The sequence below is a fragment of the Plasmodium yoelii genome (genome assembly GCF_900002385.2).
Source record: "Plasmodium yoelii strain 17X genome assembly, chromosome: 12".
NCBI classification, from domain to species: Eukaryota; Apicomplexa; class Aconoidasida; order Haemosporida; family Plasmodiidae; genus Plasmodium; species Plasmodium yoelii.
This window is the reverse complement of record NC_036184.2, coordinates 978,245-999,633: the sequence shown is the minus strand read 5'-3', so window position 1 is coordinate 999,633 and position 21,389 is coordinate 978,245. Positions and strand designations below refer to the sequence as shown.

The 21,389-nt window shown below is 20.0% G+C and overlaps 3 protein-coding genes across 3 annotated transcripts; 2 read left to right on the top strand and 1 right to left on the bottom strand.

Moving 5' to 3' along the window:
• Positions 1-1,310: 1,310 nt before the first annotated feature.
• PY17X_1223800 (conserved Plasmodium protein, unknown function) lies at positions 1,311-11,229 on the top strand (the record flags this gene model as incomplete). The annotated part of the gene is made up of 7 exons (XM_022956790.1): positions 1,311-3,833; positions 3,939-4,667; positions 4,793-4,920; positions 5,033-5,177; positions 5,276-6,003; positions 6,197-6,428; positions 6,541-11,229. 7 exons carry the CDS (start codon positions 1,311-1,313, stop codon positions 11,227-11,229), a joined length of 9,174 nt encoding a protein of 3,057 aa, XP_022812639.1.
• Positions 11,230-13,371: 2,142 nt separating this feature from the next.
• Positions 13,372-19,341, top strand: PY17X_1223700 (conserved protein, unknown function; the record flags this gene model as incomplete). Its single annotated transcript, XM_022956789.1, has 3 exons — positions 13,372-15,769; positions 15,863-18,046; positions 18,260-19,341. The coding sequence occupies 3 exons, from the start codon at positions 13,372-13,374 to the stop codon at positions 19,339-19,341; spliced, it is 5,664 nt and encodes a 1,887-aa protein (XP_022812638.1).
• Positions 19,342-20,693: 1,352 nt separating this feature from the next.
• PY17X_1223600 (conserved protein, unknown function) lies at positions 20,694-20,891 on the bottom strand (the record flags this gene model as incomplete). Its single annotated transcript, XM_725782.1, has 1 exon — positions 20,694-20,891. The coding sequence occupies one exon, from the start codon at positions 20,889-20,891 to the stop codon at positions 20,694-20,696; it is 198 nt and encodes a 65-aa protein (XP_730875.1).
• Positions 20,892-21,389: the final 498 nt, after the last annotated feature.

Genomic DNA, 21,389 nt, shown 5'->3' with positions numbered 1-21,389 from the left:
TGAGTGATACATATATATATATATATTTTTTAGAATGAAATAGTAGCTAATTATTGTGTGTGTGATTTTGGCTTTTTATGTACTGTTTAATAATACAATTATCAAATATATTAAAAAATAACAAGAGATTAGATTTTTAGTATATTATAAATTTGTTTATCTCCAAAAATTGAAAGAAATAAAAAAAAAAAAAAAAAAAAAAAAAAGTAAATTATAGAATAATCATAAATATATATTTATTTTTTAAAAGATATTAACTAGTATGTTATTAAAAAATAAGTAAGGACAAGTTATTATAAATTCACTATTTTCATGATTTTTAAAAGATGATAAGGAAAATAATATGTATTATGATAAAAAAAAAAAAAAAAAAATAATAAAATAATAATAAAATAATAAAATAATAATAAAATAATAAAAAAATAAAAAAATATAAGCGCATATTTACATCATTTTAAATGTTTTCATAAATAAAAAAGAAAAAGTGCTAAAAAAAATATAAATAGTGTATTTAAAAATAAAATAATATCTAGTTATATGTATAACCAGTTACGTATATGCATTAAGCACATGTAATATTTTTGGATATTTCCTTTTGGAAAATATGAAAAATATGAAAATACACAGTTTATTTTATTTATTTTGTTTATTTTATTTATTTCGTTTATTTTTAAGTATTATAATTGTGCTAATTTTTCCCATTTTTATGTTTTATAGTACATTTTTTTTTTGTGCAATTTTCAGTAAAATGTTATACACATATAAAATGCAGTAACACACTAATATATTTGCGCATATAAATATACAGACAATTTCCAAGTATTTATTAATATATAGTAAAATTATAAATTTTATTTTTATTATTTTTTAAACAAAATATATAACTGTAAATTGTATCATAAAATCCTAATCCTTACACATTGTTTATTATGTTCTTTTTATGTTCTTTTTATTCTCTTCATTTTCGTTATTATTTTTTTTCTCTTTTTATTTTCGTTATTATTTTTTTTTTTTTTTTTTTTTTTTTTTGAATTTTTATATTTTTCGCCAGTGATATTATTTTCAAAAATGAGAGAAAAGGAATAAAGTATCATGTCAACAGGAAAACACAATAAAAAATTTCTTAATTTTGAAAAAGTGGGTAATATAATATTTACACATAATAAAATAGAGAATAGGGTTTGTAAAATATTCCGAAAAAAAAAGAAAAAAAAAAAGAAAAAAAAGAGAGAACGAAGTGAAGCAGCTATAAACAAACTATATTAGAATACACACACATATATAGGAGAGTCGATTGGTTGTGTTAGATAATGTGGAATAATAAAATTGATATAAATGATGTTATAAAAGAAATAATATATAGATCAGCCGATGATTGCAATTATAATAATGTGGAAATAAATTTCCCAAGTATAATAAAATATTTTTATGATGTAATAAATAGATATAATATAAAAAAAAATATTTCTGATGAAATTTTTAATAAATTATTAATAATATGTAAGAATATAATAGAAGACAAAATAAAATGTGACAATTTAAAACCAATATTAGATAATGAATCAAGATTGTATCTTAATAATTCAGATTTTCAAAATGATGAAAATATAAATGAACAAATTTGTTATTATAAAAGTTTTGATTTATTTAATTTGGAAAATAAGGAAATACTTGAAATAGACAATTTATATAAGCAACGAAATAGTAATAACTATTCTAATAATTTTGAAGATAATGAAAATGAATATTTAAGCAATGATGAATGTATTCCTTATAGTATACATAATGAAGCTTCTAATAAAATAAATAATAACGTTTTTAAATTTACAAAATTGTGTAAAAAAGAAAATGAATATAATATTTTAAATGAGGATAGTAAAAAAGATCAAGTAAATATTTTTTCACTTATGAAAAATGATGAAAAAAAAAAAAAAAAATGTTATTATAAAAATGTAAGTGAATCAACTAAAACAAAAAATATTAGTGATAATAATTTAGTCAATAATGAATATCAAGAAAATTGTTGGAAATATTTTGATTATAATAATATAAATAAAATCGAAACTCACAATTTAATAAAAATAAATGAAAGCTCTTTTTTACATAAAAATAATAGAAATTTATTAAAAATATATTTAAATGGAGAAACAATATGTAATATATATAAAAAGGTTACAAAATGTAGACATAATAATGGTGAAAATAATAATGGTGACAATAATGGTGACAATTTTTATGTTAATAAAAAAAATAAAATGAAAATATATAATGAAGCCAATCTTTTTTTTACCTATACCATGTTAAAAAAAATGTTTATTTTATGGATGAATATTGTGAATAAAAAAAAATTAATAAATAAAAATAAAATTATATTCAATAAAATGTGTAACAAAAAAGTGTTAATAAAATATTATGATATATGGATATACCGTTTTGAAAAAAAAATATATTTAAAACATACATATGAAAGATTAGTTATAAAAAATGATAGCATAAGAATACGAAAGTTTTTTAATAAATGGTTAAATAAATACAAAAAGAAAAGAAAAAAAAATTTTATTTATTGTCTACATATATTTAGTGAATGGAAAAATTTTGCAGAAAAAAGTAAATTATTACAATTATCCAAAAATAAGCTGGAAAAAAAAAAAAAAAAAAAAATATTTACTATTTGGAAAAATAAATATCAAAATAAAATTATTAAGAAAATTAAAAATAAAGAAATATATAATATTTATAATAAAAATCTGTTAATCAAATGTTATGTACATTTAGTTTTATATTATAAAAAAAGAAAACATGAAAATGAATCTTATCAAGTTATATATACTAAGTGGAGAATACATGTGTGTAAAAAATATTTTTATTTTTTTATACAAATATATAATGAAGAATTAAAATTTAAAGAGTATTATCAAAAATATATAAATAAAATAAAAACAGTTTTAACCAAAAAATATTTTTATATCTTATATAAGTATTATAAAAAATGTAAGCAACTGTCTTTATCCTTAACAAAATGGAAAAATCAAAAAAAAAAAAATATACCACATATTTATTTTTTACAATGGATTGATATATATAATGAAAATTTAAAAATTATGAATTTATTAAAATGTATAAATGAAAAAAAAAAAGTCTATATTTTAAAAAAATATTTCACAATTTTGAAAAAGCATAAAGAGAAAAAATTTTATTTAAAAAAATTATTTATTTATATATATGAAAAAAAAAATAAACAAGACATGAAAATAATATATAATAAATGGAAAAATTATTATGTTTTAAACTCTTCAAAATATATATTTTTATATAATAAATATAAATATAAAATTATGATACAATCTTTTTATCTTTTATATAAATATAAAGAATATAAAAAAAAACGAAAAGCACACATATTAACTATTGATAGCTATTTTGTTAATAATTTAAAAAAAAATGTGATAAAAAAATGGATAATGTATATAAAAATATATAAAAAAAATATTTTAAGTTATTACAAATTTAACAATGAAAGCAATCTTCTTTTGTTATTCATGTCGAAGATTATGATAAAAAATCAAACACTTTCAAAGTTAGTAAATAAAATAACTATTTTAGATATTGTTAATTTTTATAATATTGATATAAATATAAATACCTTAATATATGTTCATAAAAAATATTATTTATTTTATAATATAATGGAAAATCCGAGTTATTTTTATAAAAATGAATCTTTTATACTTAAAACAATAAACATTGTCTTATCTTTTGTTCCTGCTTCATTTGTAATTAATTTATCAAAACTTAAATTCAGCTTGCCTTATTTTGCCTTTGCCCTTAAAATGGTAACTCCTTTGTGCATCTCTTTTTGTGCATCTCTCCTTTGCAACGTTTTCTTGATTTTTCCACTTCCCCATTTTGATCATTCTTTATTTTTCAACTTTCGAAAGGCCGTATACAAGATAATTTTCACAAATTGGCTGCTTAACTGTCGATCTATAAAAAGCTTCAAGAGAAAGATGGAAGAAAAGATTGTAAAAAGATATTTTTTGTCATTGGTTTTGTTTGGAATTAAAAAGAAAAAATTAGCGAAATTGAAAATGGAGTATGAAATAGAACAAGAGATTATGTTAAAAAAGAAAATATTTACAAAATGGTTAGGATTGCGTATAAAATATTTTAAATTTCGAAAAAAATATGATATATATATTTATAAGACCAAAGAAAATAGAATAAAAAAAGCATTAATAGGGTGGTATAAAATAACTAAAGAGTCTAAAAAAAAAAAGGAAAATATATTAAATTTTTTTAAAAAATTATTAATAAAAAAAAAAAGAAAATGTTTTAATTCTTTAATTATTAATGTAAACAAAAAACAAGAAATGAAAGTTAAAAAAGAAATATCAGATTTATTCTATATGAACAAATTAAAAAAAAAAATCTTTAAATCATTATTTATATATTCAAAAAATATGTTATATTTTTATACGTTAAATAAAATGGCACAAAATTATCTTAAAGGTTTATGTATAATTAAATGGCGAAAATTAACTAGACAATATTTGAATAAAAAAGAAAAAAATGCAAATATTTTAAATTATTTTTATTTAAAAATCAAAAAAAAGTTTTTTGATATGCTTATTGTCTATACTAGCCATCGCCAAATTAATAAAAAAAAGGTAACATAATATAATATAATATAATATAATATAACATGATATAATATAACATGATATAATATAATACAACTTTTTTATTATTCCAATTTGGACATTATTATTTTCATTTTGTCTATTCGTTTTAGATTTCCCATTTTAAAAAAATACAAGAAAAAATATTTTTTTATAAATATATGAAGTGCTGGAAGAATTATGTTGAGATCAAAAAAAATAAAAAAGAATTTATGCAAAAAATTGTTAACCATTTCAACAGGTAAAAAGATAATTGCAGCATATTACTATTAGCATACTGTTTCACATTTTGTCTCGCTACCCACCTCTTTACCCCCATTTTTTACCTCCTTTTTTTACGTCCCATTTTGTAGGAAAAAAAAAATAAGTGTGCTAAGCAAGTGGTATACAGCATTTATAATAAACATAAAATTGAAGGAAGCGGATTTAATTTTTACAACAAAAATAGTTATTATATATTTTAGTAAATTATTTTTGTATTGCCAAAAAATGAACAGAGTAAGAATAAAATAGATAGATGTATATTTATATAACCAAACTTTTTATTTTATATGTGTATCTTAATTTATTTCACACTCCTTTTAAAATATTTTCAGATTTTGAGATTTGTAAAAAATAGACAAAATGTGTTGATTTGCCAACGAATATTAAAAGAATGGAAAAGACATACAAAATTTGAAAAAAAAAGAAAAAAATATAATGAAAAAATATGCAAAAAAATAAAAAAAGAATATTATATTTTATGGTGTAAAATGTATGAAAAAGTAAGAAAAAAAAAAGAGCATGGGTATATATTATATAATATTAGGCAAATAAATAATTCAAATAAATTATATAAATTTTACACAGAGTGGAAGATTAAATATATACAAAATAAACAAATAAAAACATTTATATATATTATAAATAAATATATAATAGACAAAATAAAATTAAAAATAATTATTATATTATATAAAAATTATGAATATTTTTTAAATATATCATCATTATTTAATAATTTTTTACTAGAAAAAAGAAATAAAATAAAAAAAAATATTTTTAATTTATTAGTATATAATAAAAATAGAAGAATAAAGAATAAAATAGCTTTACATTTTTATGTCAAAAAAATTAAAACAAAAGCTTTTTCTTCATTAAAAAAATATAAAAATAAAAAATTATTATATGAACAAAATACTAATATATTAATAAATAAAAAAAAACAATTATACTTTTATACTATCGTTAATTTTTATAATCTTATCCATAAAATTAAAACCAGTTATTTTGAATTATGCAAAAATATAGATACAAGAATTAGGAGGGAATTTTTTATGAAATGGTATGCATAAAAGGGAAAAATATGCACCATCTTGTTCTTTACACATCGTGTTCTTTACACATCTTGTTCTTTACACATCTTGTTCACACATTGTCTTTCCTACATTTTAAATGTGAAATATAGAACCCTTTGTCGATTAGTTTTAAGCTATCATGTAATATTTTTTTGTTTTATTTTCCCCCACTTTTTATAGGCTTACATTTTTGAGAAAAAAAAAAATGGAAAAACAAAATTTTATCGAATTTATCAAAAAAAGGGAAAATAAGAAAAAGGAAGAAATATTTTTGGAAATGTTTAGAAAATCAAATAAAAAGAAATACATTGCTATTATATTAAAGCGGGTTAATCATATGTTTCAAACAAAAATGTACCAAATGGGGATAAACAAATTTAGGGCGAATAGGAAATATATGATTGTACAGGAGGTATTAAAAATAGCATCATAGTGTCGTAGATCGCGTTGTATGCATCTCGTTTGTGCATCTACATTTATTTATTTTTATTTTTTTTATATTTTTTTTTTTTTTTTTTTTGTAGAAAATATACAAAAAACTTGCAGAAAAGCGAAAGAAAAAAATTATGAGAAAATGTGTAAAAGTGTTACAAAAAAAAGTTGCAAAACGAAAGAGAAAAGAAACAGAAGAAGAGATGGTAACATTTTTTTATAACAGCTTTATAAAGAAAATATATTTTAGAAAAATGATAAATATATCTACTCAATTATTAGAATATGAAAATAATATAATGGAAAAAATAAAATTGAATAATTATTTTTATTTTAAAAGATGTTATTTTATTAAATGGAAACTATTTGTAGAAAAAAAAAAAAAATATAAAAAAATGGAAAATTTAATCAAATTAAAAAAAATGGCAAGAATATTTTTTATTTTCCTATATCTTAGAGCTAAAACTTCTTATAAACAAATTTTAGTAATGTATAAAATTTTTATTTTATTCAATAATATATCTAAAGAAGTGGACACAACATCTCAGTTACTTGATTTTGGTTATTCTTTATTTTCGAATGTTTATATTTTTAAGAATAATATTGAGCCCAATGTTAGAAGAAACTTGACATCTAATAGTTCTGGCTCTGCTTCTGCTTCTGCTTCTGGCTCTGCTTCTGCTTCTGCCTCTGCCTCTGCTTCTGCCTCTGCCTCTGCTTCTACATCTCACAATAACCCTACCATATGTAGTAACGCGACAAACGATTTAGTGATCGATGCAGAACCCGTTTTATTAAGTTGTTACAAAAGTGAAGAAAAAGAAGTAGTACAACAAAATGAAAGTTTTAGAAACAATATAATGATAAAAAAAAAAAAAAGCAGAAATTTATTTTTTAAGAATATAAAAATGTATCTAGGATTAAATACAATATATTCAAAAATGAAAAAAAAAGACAAATTAAATATAAATGAGAATAAAATTAAGATAAAAAATGATTATTTTGCTAATTTTTTAAATATTTGTAATTTTTTAAAAAATAATAATATTAACAGATTAGTATTAAATTATTTAATGTTATATGATACATATGATATAAATATATTTTTTATCCATTACAAAAAAAAATTCAAATTATTATATAATTATTTTTTTAATTTTCTGTCAATAAAAATGAAAAAAGCATTATTAAAAATATTTAAAAAAAATGATCCATACTATTATATAAAGTTAATAAATTCAAAAGAAAAACAGATTCAAGACAATTTAAAAATTATGTTATTTATTTATTATTTATTTAATACTACATCTTTTCCATGTAATGAAAATAATTCCACTCTATACAATATACAAATTATATGGTTCAATATAAACAATCTTTTTAAAAATTCAAAAAATGAACAAAATTATGATGATAATAATAATAATAATATTAGTATTAGAAATAGTGATAATGTGTCAGTTATAAATGTATTTTACAATAAAAAAAAAGATTATCATTATAATAATTTAAAAAATAAATCTATAGATTTAATAGAAAGAAACAGCAATTCGAGTAGTGAATGTAACAGTGATTATTATCTAAATTGTGATAATAATTGTTTCATAGCTGATAAATATGAATCTATTGGTGATCATCACACAAATTTTCATATAAAAAATGATGTAAATTTGTATAGAAATGGAAAATCTCTAAAAAATATGAACTGTACAGAAATAATAAATAAAGATGGAATATTGAAAATGCAAACTAAAAGAAAATATTATTTAATAACAAAAGAAAATTATGAAAAGAAAATGATGTATTTATATAATAGACTTCAAGGTTCTATATTAAATAAATTTCGAGAAAATGAAATGGCCATAAAATATCCTTTTCTTTTAAATTTAAAAATATCAAAACTAATAAAAGTGTATTTATTTTTTAAAAAAATGAAAAATTGGTTAAATGTTTGGAATAAATATAGTTTATTAAAGAAAGAAAAAAGAGACAGAGATTTAAACAAAATTGGAAGTTTTAAAAAAAAGAAGAATACAGAAAATTTAGAAAAATATTTTGGTACATGGATATTATTATTTAATACAAAAGTTAAAGAAATGAAAAATAAACGAAAAGCTATTTTAAAAAAACATATTCAATTAATTTTTATATTTTGGCATAAACTTATAATTGTAAATAATTATAATAAGGATAAATTTTTGGAACTAAAAAATCAAAGTGAAAAAAAATTAAAACTTACATATTTTATAAATTATTATAATTTATTTAAAAAAAGAAAAAATGAAAAAGTATATTATGAAATTGTTTTAAATCATACTAATAATAAAAAGAAACAAACATTTTTTTATGTATGGTTATTATTGTATAAATATGAAAAAAAATGTCATTCCTTAATAGAAAAAAAAAATTATATTTTATTACAATCTTTTTTTCATAATTGGTTATCTATATATGAAAAGAGATTAATATATATTAATTTTATAAATGAAATTAAAAAGATAATTCTTAAAAAAAATATATTCAAGGATGTTATTCGAAATTTTCGTTACTATAATTTTATTAAATTGAAAAAAGACATGTTACAAAAAAAATATTTCCAAATATATTATAATTTAATCAAGAAAAATAGTATTATAAATAAATTACAAATATATATATATTCATCTTTACAATACAAAAGAATGAAATATTTATTTTTCTACTGGAACAAAAAGTGTAATACGCGAAAAAAATGTTTGGAAAATTATTACACACATTTATCCAAAAAAAAACATATTATATTCACCAAATGGAAAAATATATTTGTTAAAAATAAAAACATAAATGATGAAAAATTGACAAAATTTAACAAACTAATAATGACCATTTATCTACAAAAATTGATTATTTATTGTCGTTATAGAAAAGTAAAAAAAAAAGTTCAAAAAAAAATATTGAATAAATATTTTTTTCAATTAAAAAAAAAATATGAACAATCTAGCCAAATTAAAGCCTATATTAATAAATATAAATTGAATGTAAAAAGAAATGTATTTTCAGCATTAAATAGATATAAAATTTCACGAAAACATAATAACAATTTAAAGAAATATTGTACAGAATATAATCGTAAATGTGTATTGAAGAAGTATTACAAAATATGGATTATGCAATATTTTAAATTAAAAAAAATAAATAATTGTGTTAAAGAGTTGTTAATACAAAATGATATATTAATGAAAACGACGATTATCAACAATTGGATTAATTATGCAAAAAAAAAAGTGACACTTCAAAATTTTTATCATGTTGTAATATCAAAGAAATACGAAATTATTAAGAATAACATATTTTACAAATGGAGGAATATGCATATATTTTTTTCAAAACAAAGACATAAAATTTTGGGAGAAAAATTCAATATTTGGATGCGTAATTTTAAGTTTATAATTTTTATGAACAAAATACACATACATTTTTATAATATTTATCAAGACAATATATCATCTTTTTATTATATATTAAAAAAAAAAAATGAAAATTATAAATTATTGCAAAATGGATATTTCCCTTTTGTAAAAAATCAAATAAAAGAAATAATTGATTATAAGGAAAAATTTATGCACACACTTTTTTATGCAATAAATAATTATGCTAATAAAAGAAAAAAATTACGATTGTTATTGGCTAGTAGTATTGAAAAACTAATAAATAAAAGAAAAAGTCAATGTTTCTCTATATTATTAAAACACAAAAATATAAGCCAAAAAAAGGTACACTTACACAATTTATATCTTAAATACACTATTGAAAAAAAGTTTTATCTTTTTAAAAAATATTTCTTTATAATAATAAATTTATATTTTTATAACAATCATTTGCGATTATGTCAACAAACAATCAAATGTAGAAAAAGACAGAGAGTACTCAATGAATTTTTAACACAATGGAAAATTTATAAAGAACATTCAAAAGAAAAAGCTGCTTTAAAAATTATATCAAATAATTTTTTAGCATATAGAAGAAAAACTGAATTTATTGTGGCTTTAAAACAATATTGTATTGAGAATAAATGGAAAAATTATTGTGAATATAATTCTTTAATGTTTTCTAAAAAAGTTAAGGAAAAAATGGTAACACAATTTTTAGTCCATTGGAAAAATAAAGCCCTTTGTCATTTTAATAAAATAAAAAAAATTGAAGACTTTAAAAATAAATACAATATTAATGTTATGAAAAAATATTTCTTCATTTTAATATTTTCCATTAATAAAGTGAAAATTGAAAAAAAAAATTTTGATATAGTTAGGTTTAAAAACGAAAAAAATATAAAACAATATATATTTAATATATTATACAATATTGCCTTAACAAATATAAATAATTATGAACAAGTCATACAAATAGCTATAGAAAAAAAAAATAATTACATTTTAAAGTGTGTATTTTTATTCCTTCGTAATTATACAATAACACGAAAAAAAATTAATAATATATTTATTAATGTTAAACAAAATAATACCACAATACTTTTAAAAAAATATTTCTATAATTTAATTTTTAAGTATGTCATTAATATCAATCATCACAAATATTACTACTATAACAAATATCTTTCTATTTGGAAGTATTATGTTGTTATACAAAAAAGAGAACAAAATGAGGTTAGGAAATCGGGTCAAGAAGAGGAACTTGAAACAGATGAATGTAATTCTTATAAGAATTCTTCAGAGGATAATCTAAATGATGAATCAGAAAAATTATCGGGAGATGATATTAGCGAGCTTGACCAAATAAATTAGAAATTGATATAAATTGGTGAAATATATATATACATACCATTTATATATGCATAATTTTTTGAAGTTAAATCAAATTTGCATGTATGGGCAAGAATATTTATTGCTTAGTCAGAAAAAAAGAGAAAAAAATATGTAATTTTTTTTTTTGCGCAATAGTTATACAAAATGCTTTCATTAGTTGTAGAACAGAATGCATAAGCTATGCATGATGTACACACAATTATATTGCACACATTTATTCCCATATATTAATTTTAGAGAATAAAGGGGGATATTATTGTAAAAAATACATTTTTTTTTTTTGTCAAATTAATGAAAATGTTTTAATTTTGCGTCTTTCATAATTTCATATACTTATAATCATTCATTTTATTTGCTTTATAAACCAATTTAATAATTTTTTGTTATGTAAATAAAAAAATATGTGCATATGTTTTGTTTTTTGTTTTTGAAATTGTAAATGTTCGCAATTTATACAATTTATACAATTTATATTTCATTTATTTATGTTTATATATTTTTCTTTCTTTTTTTACGTCTTCAAAGTTTGTGTATTTTTAATTGATTTATTTTTGATGACTATTATGCGTAATATATGCATATCCTCATATTTACAGTTATCAGGAAATAAATTAATTCCTTTTAAATTGCATAAATTTTGCTAACTTTTTTATAGTAATTTTCGGCTTTGTCTATATTCACACATGTATTACACATGTATTATCCAGTAGTATTAATATATTTTTTTGTATTTTAAAAATATAAAGCTTTTATTTTTAATTTTAAAATGAAATAAAACAGTGTTAACTTAGGTTAATCTCTCTTATTATATAATTATAAATTTTTAAGAGAGTTTGGATTGCTATAGCAAAATAGCCATAAATGTGTATGTGTGTATATAGCCCTTATTATAGGTATTACTGTGCAAATATAATGATAGGGAAATGATATAGTTTTTAATTTTTCTCGTAAAGAGAAAATAGTAAAATACAAAAATATAATAAGCTTTATAAAATAAATTTTTAATATATATGTTTACGTTATTTTAAGTTTTATGTTTTAAAAACTATTACACATAGCTGATGGTACGAAGATGGAAAAAAATAAAAATAAAAATAAAAATCTTCAAATTAATATCCACATTATTATTTTTTATATTTCTATTTATTTTTTATTTTGGAATGATCTAAAGGTTTAATAATATACAAATATTGGTAAATTCATGAGAATAACAAAAAAATAATACATGTTTTTAAAATGCCAATTTTTTTTACGCACTTTTACATGATGGTAAATGTTTCATATATTGTTAATTACTCGAACATTTTTTATAACACTTTTTAATAAAAAAAAATATAAATTTATTAATAACAAAAATATAAATTTATTAATAACAAAAATATAAATTTATTAATAGTATACACATGCTTATAAAATATGCTAATACACATTCGCTATTTTTACACTTTTAAGTTAACAAAAAAAAATTGTTCCATATCCGTTTTGTTGTATTTTTTTAGGTGGTATTTTTATATTTATTCAGATTGTTTTATTACATTATATGTGTATGTGCATGTATAGTATATTATTTTTACATTTGTTTTTTTTACTTTATTGTTTTTAAGTATTGCGCAATTCTTTATATATTTTATAACAATACACAAGCAAATATTAAAAATATATTAGTGACATTTCATAATAGTGTATGTATGTACATATACTGAAATTAGTATGTATATATAATATATGTATAAACAAATGTATAATATATAATTTCTCCTTTTTAATGATATATATATATCTTGATATACTAAAAAGGAATTCTAGAACTAAGGGAAAATATATAAATATATTTTCATATTTTTAGTTATTTTTATGGTGTTAATATTTATTTTACACCAATATAACATATACACATTATTTTTAAAGAACACATGTTTTTATAAACAGAAAAAAATAATACATTATTATTAAATAATGTCCAGAATATTTATGTGCCTGTATTTTAAATGTTTATATTAAAAACATAAAGTACATTTTTTTTAAGAATGTTACATTTTTATTTTATATATATGTATTTATACAAATATATATTGTACGCATATATTATATGTCTTGTACATGTAAATGTAGGGAATAAGAATGAATATACAAAAAGATTTTGTGTGTTATAACAAATCGGAAAAGGAAAATTATAAAAAAAAAAAAAATATATACAATATACTGTTAAAAGATGGAATTAATTATATTGAGAATGAGCATAATGAAATAATAAAAAATGATAACTATGTAAGAACTTTATTTTTTGAATATGATCAAAAAAAAATAGAAAAAACAATTTCATTCAAAAATAATTATAGCGAAAATGTGTACAATATAGTGACCAAATTCGAAAATGAAAATTTGATAAATTATAAAAATTTCCCACAAAAAAACAAACCATGTTTTTTTCGCACAAAACAATTGAAACAAAACATTTCATTTTTAAATAAAAATAAAAATAAGAAATATCTAATATTTTTTATGGGACCCAAAAAAAAAATAAAAAAAAATGAAAAATTGGTCAAATGTAACATTTTGAATAAATCTATAGAAAAAAATAAAAATTTCAAAAAGGGAAAACAAGGTAAAGATATAACAACTACATATAAACATTTCTGTAAAAGAATTATAAATTATAATTTGTCTCCAAATTTGTATTACAATTATAAAAATGAACAAATAGATACATTATTTAGCGAAAAGCCAAGTAAAAAATTTGTATGTGAAAATAATATTGCTAGACCATATGGCAATGTTAATTTGTCAAATGAGTTTAAATCTGAATTTGAACAAATTTCAAAAAAAGACAAAAATAATTTAAAAAATAAAGAAACAACACAATCACAAAATAATGAATATTTTATGTTTCAAAATATAAATAATTTTTTATGTGGCCAAAATACATGTACTAATAATATTTATGATGATCATAATTATGTAACTAATTTAGAGAATAATAAAAATGAGCAAATACAATTTAGTAGTAACCTGAAAGAGGAATGTGTTGACTTTCCAAAAAATAAGCAAAGCAATTTAAAACAGTTAGGAAAAAATAACCAAAGCAATTTAAAACAGTTAGGAAAAAAGGATAGTAAAAATGGTATCTTGGATAATGACATCCCTCCGGTGAATGAAAAGGGTAATATTAAGTTAGATAAAGAAAATGATGATAATAAAAAAAAAAATGTTAAAAAAAATGGTAAAAAAAAAAGTGGTGGTAGTGGTAGTGGTAGTGGTGGTAAAAAGAATTCCAATTTTAAGGCTCATAACGAAATGAACAAAATGGGAAGCCATAAAAGTTATGGAATAAATAAAGATGTGCGTGGATTCGAGGAGACGTTAAAATTTATGAAATATAGAGAATTGTTAAGAAAATATATGGGGACATTTTATAATTATAGTTCGCTTAAATGTGCTAGCTATATTATTTTATATGCTGTTATAACAAAAGTAATAACTCAAATATCAAAAAATTTAACAACAGGATATATTTTTAATGAACCAGGAATAGATGCATTTGATGATAATTATACTAATGGTAGTACTGTTTTGGGAAATCATAATATATTTTTTTTTTTAAATATATATGATCTAAATAGTGTTATACAATCTATTTGTTATGGAATTTTATTTGTATCTATTATTCTACTTATAAAATTAGGAATTTCATCAAATTATTTATTAGCTGGAAGATTAACTATTTTATTTATGTTTTTATATCTTATTCAAATACCAATAGTAATTTATTCAAATTTTTTATTTCTAAAAAAAGTCGAAAATGATTTGTTAGATTCTTCTTCAAAATTATATGATAAAAAAAATTATTTTAATTTACAATTACAAAAAGTTTATAACATTTTTTATGTAGACACAATTAATTTATTAATTTATACGATACTCATATCAGGTGTTTCTTTATATGCTACTTATAATAAATTAATATATCCACATCTGCTTAAATTTTATTTAGATACTTTTTTTTTAAACTCTTATTCGATTATAAAAAAAGAAGTAATACATTTTAGAGTCCCTAATAATATAGATGCATACTATTTAAACAAAATGAATAGCTATTTATTTAATACATTATATAAAAAACAAGATGCAATTAAAAATGAAGATATTGAAAGCAATACTAAAAGTGCTATTGGATATAATGTTGTTATTAAAAAAGAAAAATGCTCTTTTTTTTTTACAAAATTTTTTAGAAATAAAAAACAAACACATAAAAAAAATACTAAAAGAACAAGTATAAAAACTATTGAAATGGATTTCTATATTATTTTTTATATTGGAGAATTAGACAGAAAAGGGAGACCTCATGGATTTGGTTATTGGCGAGGAATACATTCCGAGGGTGAAGTTTTAATTGGTTATTGGTATCATGGTATTCCTGTTGGCCCATTTAAATGTCGTGATTTAAAAACGGGTTCTGGTTTTATGTGTATTAAGATTGGTTATGGCCACACGAGTTGCGAGCCCAACGACTTAAAGATTGGTAGGGTTGCCATAATATCGTTTCCTCATTCATTTTTTGCTTCATTCGGCCATAATATCGTTTCCTCATTCATTTTTTGCTTTCCTTTTTCAGGCCTAGCAGACACGGAGTGCTGTGTGAGTGGAGCATTTTACCGAACATTCCCAAGAGTCGTATTTTATAATTTGAACCTGACTTTACAAGATTCTAAAAAGAAAATAACTAAAAAAAAAAAAATGGATAAAAAAAATAATTATTATAACCATGGTGTTGCAGAAAAAAGAGAATGCTGTGAATATTTAGTTGTTGAAAAAGCTAGTAATGATATTTTAAGAATAAATTATTCAAAAATAGCTAATAATATATATAGTGATGAGAACCCAGAATGTTCAGATGCAGGTTTAGAAAATAATTTAAATTTTAAATCTCATAAAAATAATAATACAAAAGCAACTGACACAGAAATGCATACATCTTCAGTAATAGATAGTGAATTATATTTAAAAGGGAAATGTATAGATTATGATGATTTATACAATTTAAGTTATGATATAAATGAATTAGCATTAGAGGAATCAACTTTAAATGAAGCAGAAAATGGTTTACATAATAATCTAGAATCTATGGAATCAAATTCTAATAATAATATGGAAATTTTATTTAATGAACAATTAGATGCAGATCGTAAATTAGAATCAACACGAGTTTTGAACACAAATGAAAAAAATTGTTCTTATTCTAAAAATGAATATGAATTAAACAATATTTGTATTGTTCAAAATAATTCAGAATCACATAAAATAGAAGATTTGGATTGTAACGATTTTGATGGGCTCAAATCATGTAAATATAATGATACTAATTTGCAAAATTTGAAAAATTTGCAAAATTTGAACAATGATATTTTACAACATAGTGAAAAAAAAGAAATAACATTCGAAAGTAATTGCATAAACAATATGGATGTAATAAAAAGTGGTAATAGTGTGAATCAAAAAGATAATATAAATTTAAAAAAAAAAAAAAAAAAAATAATAATGAATAACATAAAACATGGTGCAATTCATATACCAGTAGAAAAAAGTGATATGTCTATAGAAACAAAAAAAAAAAAAAAAAATACAAAAAAAAAATCTAATTTAGAAAATAATAAAAATAGTTTGTATAATGGTTCAGAGAATCAACCTGATAAAACACTCACGAAAAAGAGTAAAAAAATAAAATCGGAAACTGGTAAAAATAAAATAAAATATAATGATCTCAATTTGAGTAACGTTTCGAAAGGTAAAATGGGGTCGGAAGAAAAGGAAAGGGAAAAGGAAAAGGAAAGAAAAAAAGGGACTAACGTTATAATAAAACTCGGGAAAAATAAGGTGGGCGAAAATGTGGGAGAAAATAAACTAAACTTTAAAATGTCTAACGAATTTGTAAAAAAAACGTCAAGCAAACAAATAAAAAGAAAAGTAAAAAAAAGAATAGGATACAGTATGAAGAGGACAATATTTCGTCTAAAGAATTTTAAATTTATAAAAAATTATAAGAATAGTAATATTAGTGATAATAATAAAATAAAAAATGAAATTAAAAAAAATAAAAAAAGATGGATAATGGGACATAAGAAATTATTTATTCCTAAAACATTTTCAGGAACATTACCAAAATTAAGAATAAAAAAAAAAAAATATAAGAGTTTGTTATTTTCGGAATATATAACAAATGTATATAAAACAAAATGCATGAACATTATACTTCAAAATTTATGTCCACATATGCCAAATTTTGGAATAACATATAATACTGATTTACACATATCTATAGATGCAGAAAGAGGGTTATATATTACTGGATATATAAATAAAAAAAATAGTAACTATCCAATGTTAAGAAATAAAAATCGTAAAACAGATGATTTAGAAGACAATGAAGTTAAAATTAAAATTATTAAAAAAACAAAAAATGAAAATATATTAAATAATAAAAAAAATGTTAATAAAAAATTATATTCATGGATTGATGATATTAAAGAATTGAGTCTAGAAGGATGGGTTAGATGTGAGTTAGCTGGTTCATTAGAAGCTGTTATTTTTATTCATGGATATAATACAAGTCATTTAGAAGCATTGCAAATATTAGGTCAAATGGCATCCTTTGGAAATTTCCCAAATTATATTAAGTTATTTTTATTTAATTGGCCATCTGGAAAAAACATGTTAGAATTTTTTATAGCCAGAGAAAATTCAAAAAATAAGGAAATACATCATGCCTTCAAGTCATTTTTAAACACTCTTCGGAATAACGGTAAATATGGCACTGTGCTGCAATAGTTCATGCGTCTAACATTTATGCATCTACCATTTATGCGTCTACCATTTATGCATCTATCATTTATGCATCTATCATTCATGCGTCTATCATTCATGCGTCTAACGTTCACACGTCTAACATTCATGCATCTATCATTTATGCGTCTAACGTTCACACGTCTAACATTCATGCATCTATCATTCGCAGGAATCAAGCAAATCCATATAATTACACATAGTATGGGAACGAGAATGTTTTTGCTATCTTTCCATGACATCGTAAAAGCTGATCTTTTCTCAAATATAGATGAAGAAGACAATGTAGAAAATAATAAAAACAAAATGAAATTAATTACATTAACTATGATGAATCCAGAATATTCTTTAAATGATTTTGTAAATAAAGAATATATTTTTCTTAGATCATATTGCACCGTTATATCTATTTATTGTGATTCAAATGATAAGGCGCTTAAATGGGCTGAAATATTTAGTGGCACGAAATCTTTAGGAAAAAATGTATTCGATTTGAATGTTTCTAAAATAAATTTTTCAAAATATTCAAATTGTAGTTCTGATAATAATGTTTTTGATAGTAATAAATTAGATTGTTATTCTATACAAATAGATAATAAAAAAAAAAAAAAAAAAAATCCAAAAGATATTCAAAAATTTAATGCAAATTATATGCATTCTTCATCATATTTTGATTGGGAAAAATGTGAAGTTATTAACGGAAACCAAAAAAAAGGTATTACAACATGTTTTAATAATTCTATGAATAAATTTTTTAATCTTATTCGATTTTGTTGTTTAAAACAAAAAAAAGTTGGAATAAAAAAAGATGCATATAGTAGTAATATAAGTGTAGATAATGAATATGGTGATAAGGGTGCTAAATATAATACAGATTATAAAAGTTCATTTGAAGGAAATAAAAATAAACAAAATAATTTATCCTTAAAAACAAATTTACATCACCAACCACCTATGTTTAGAAATACATTATTAGTATTTACTGGAATAGAACCCAATTATTGTTATAGAGATAATAGAGATTGGTTAGATGTAGATGTAATAGATACTACATGGTTAGGATCAAATGTACATACATTAAGACACTCTTATTGGTCGTTAAATAGAGAAATTATAGAAGATATTAGAGAATTAATTGTTACTAGAAAAAGAGCAAGACAAAGAACATCGAGGTTAGATAGACGCGAAGGAAATGTCTGGGTATATCGAGTTGCTCCTTCTCATCTTAAATCTATTTTTGATTCTGATATATAAAAATCAGATAATATAAAAATCAGATAATATAAAAATCAGATAATATAAAAATCAGATAATATAAAAATCAGATAATATAAAAATCAGATAATATAAAAATCAGATAATATAAAAATCAGATAATATAAAAATCAGATAATATAAAAATCAGATAATATAAAAATCAGATAATATAAAAACCAGATAATATAAAAATCAGATAATTTAAAAATACTTTTTATTAACAGAATTGATATAGTCATATTATTATTTTGACAGATATAAAATTGTTCTTTGTTTTTATTAACATCAAATTGTGGACCCAACTTAAATAATTTTCAATTTAAGAAAATCAGAATTTTGATTTGTATGTACGATATAATAATGAGAAAATGGGCAACTTATGCATAGTCATTTATATGTCTCTAATTTTAAAACTGATTTTAGAAAAATATCATATATTTCGCAGATAGTATCTGAACGAGATGTAATTACATTATTAAGGTCTTATTTTATTTATCTTTTCACAATCTTTAAGATTAATTTGCATATTTGCGTTAATCGCATGTTTATACGTACATATATATGTTTATGTTTTTATTTATGTTTTTTTTTATGTTTTTTTTATGTTTTTTTTTATGCTTTTTTTTATGTTTTTTATTTATGCATCTCTTTTTCGTTCCTCATTAACCTTTGTTATTTTTATTATCACGTTTTAGTTTTTTTGTTTTTTTTTTCATTTCATTTTAATATCTTATATATTTTACAGCCATGCAATACTACAATATTATTTATATGTATATCTATTCGATTTTTGTTATTTTTGTAAATACACAATTGGAATAAGAAAATAGAGACATTGTAAATGGACTCTAATTTTTATTTTATTTGTAATCATATATTTATTTAACATTTTTATAATTTATTATAAAGTCAAATATTGTTTTTTACAAATTTTATTTCTATATTTGAATATCTATAAGTTTGTAAAAAATTAAGAAAATATAACTATTAAATATTGCCAATTCGGAAAAAAATATCTTAAACATGTTGAAAAAGAAAATATATTTAAGCAAATTGTGGGCAACTGCACAACACAATCTACTATTGCGAAATTAGTTAAAAAAAAGAAGAAAAAAAAAAAAAAAGTTAATTAGCATGTATAATAAAATACTATTTATAAGATGAATAACTTTCACATTTGTAGTTGCAACGAGTTGATTTGTTTTGATTTGTTTTGATTTGTTTTGATTTGTTTTAATTTGTTTCATTTCATTTTTTCCTTCCATTTTAAATGTCAATTATAGTAAGCCAAATGATAGGGCTTGGGTAATTTTGTATATAAAAAAATAATAATTTTTTTTACTAATTAGCTAGGATATTTTCCTTTTTAATATTTCATTCTGAACTTGTTCGATTGCTTTATTTCTATCATTTAAATGTTTTGATAAATCATATTCTTTTATTTCGGGCTTCATAATTAAATGAACACAACATGATCCCATTGCCATAAATATAAATGACGTGGAAACGATAAATAAGTATTTTCTCATAGGAACACCTAATGGCATTTTTTTTTTTTTTTTTTTTTTTTACAAAAATTAAAAGAAATAAATTAAATATTATCAAAAAAAAAGCATATTTAAATGAATGTATAACAAACCTTTATTTGTTTTTATGATTTACAAATAAAAGGGAATTAATTTAATATGCTAATATATTTATAAAATACGCATGCGCAAATATGTATAACTGTACGTACCGTTTATATGAACTTATAAATGAAGGTGAATAAAAATAACAAAAATAATAAATAACAAAATAATAAAAATATCAAAAATAATAAATAATAAAAATAAACAAACGAATGAATATGTTGTTTTATAAAGAAATATAAAATTTATGACATTGACTTAATTATATACCCTTTTATTTCATTCCATTTCTTACTCCATTTTTACTCCATTTTTTACTTCATTTTTTTTTATTTTTTAATCACATGAAAAGTCATTAATCTTATATTTTAAACGAGTTTATAATAAAAAATGGAAATGGGAATATTAAAAAAT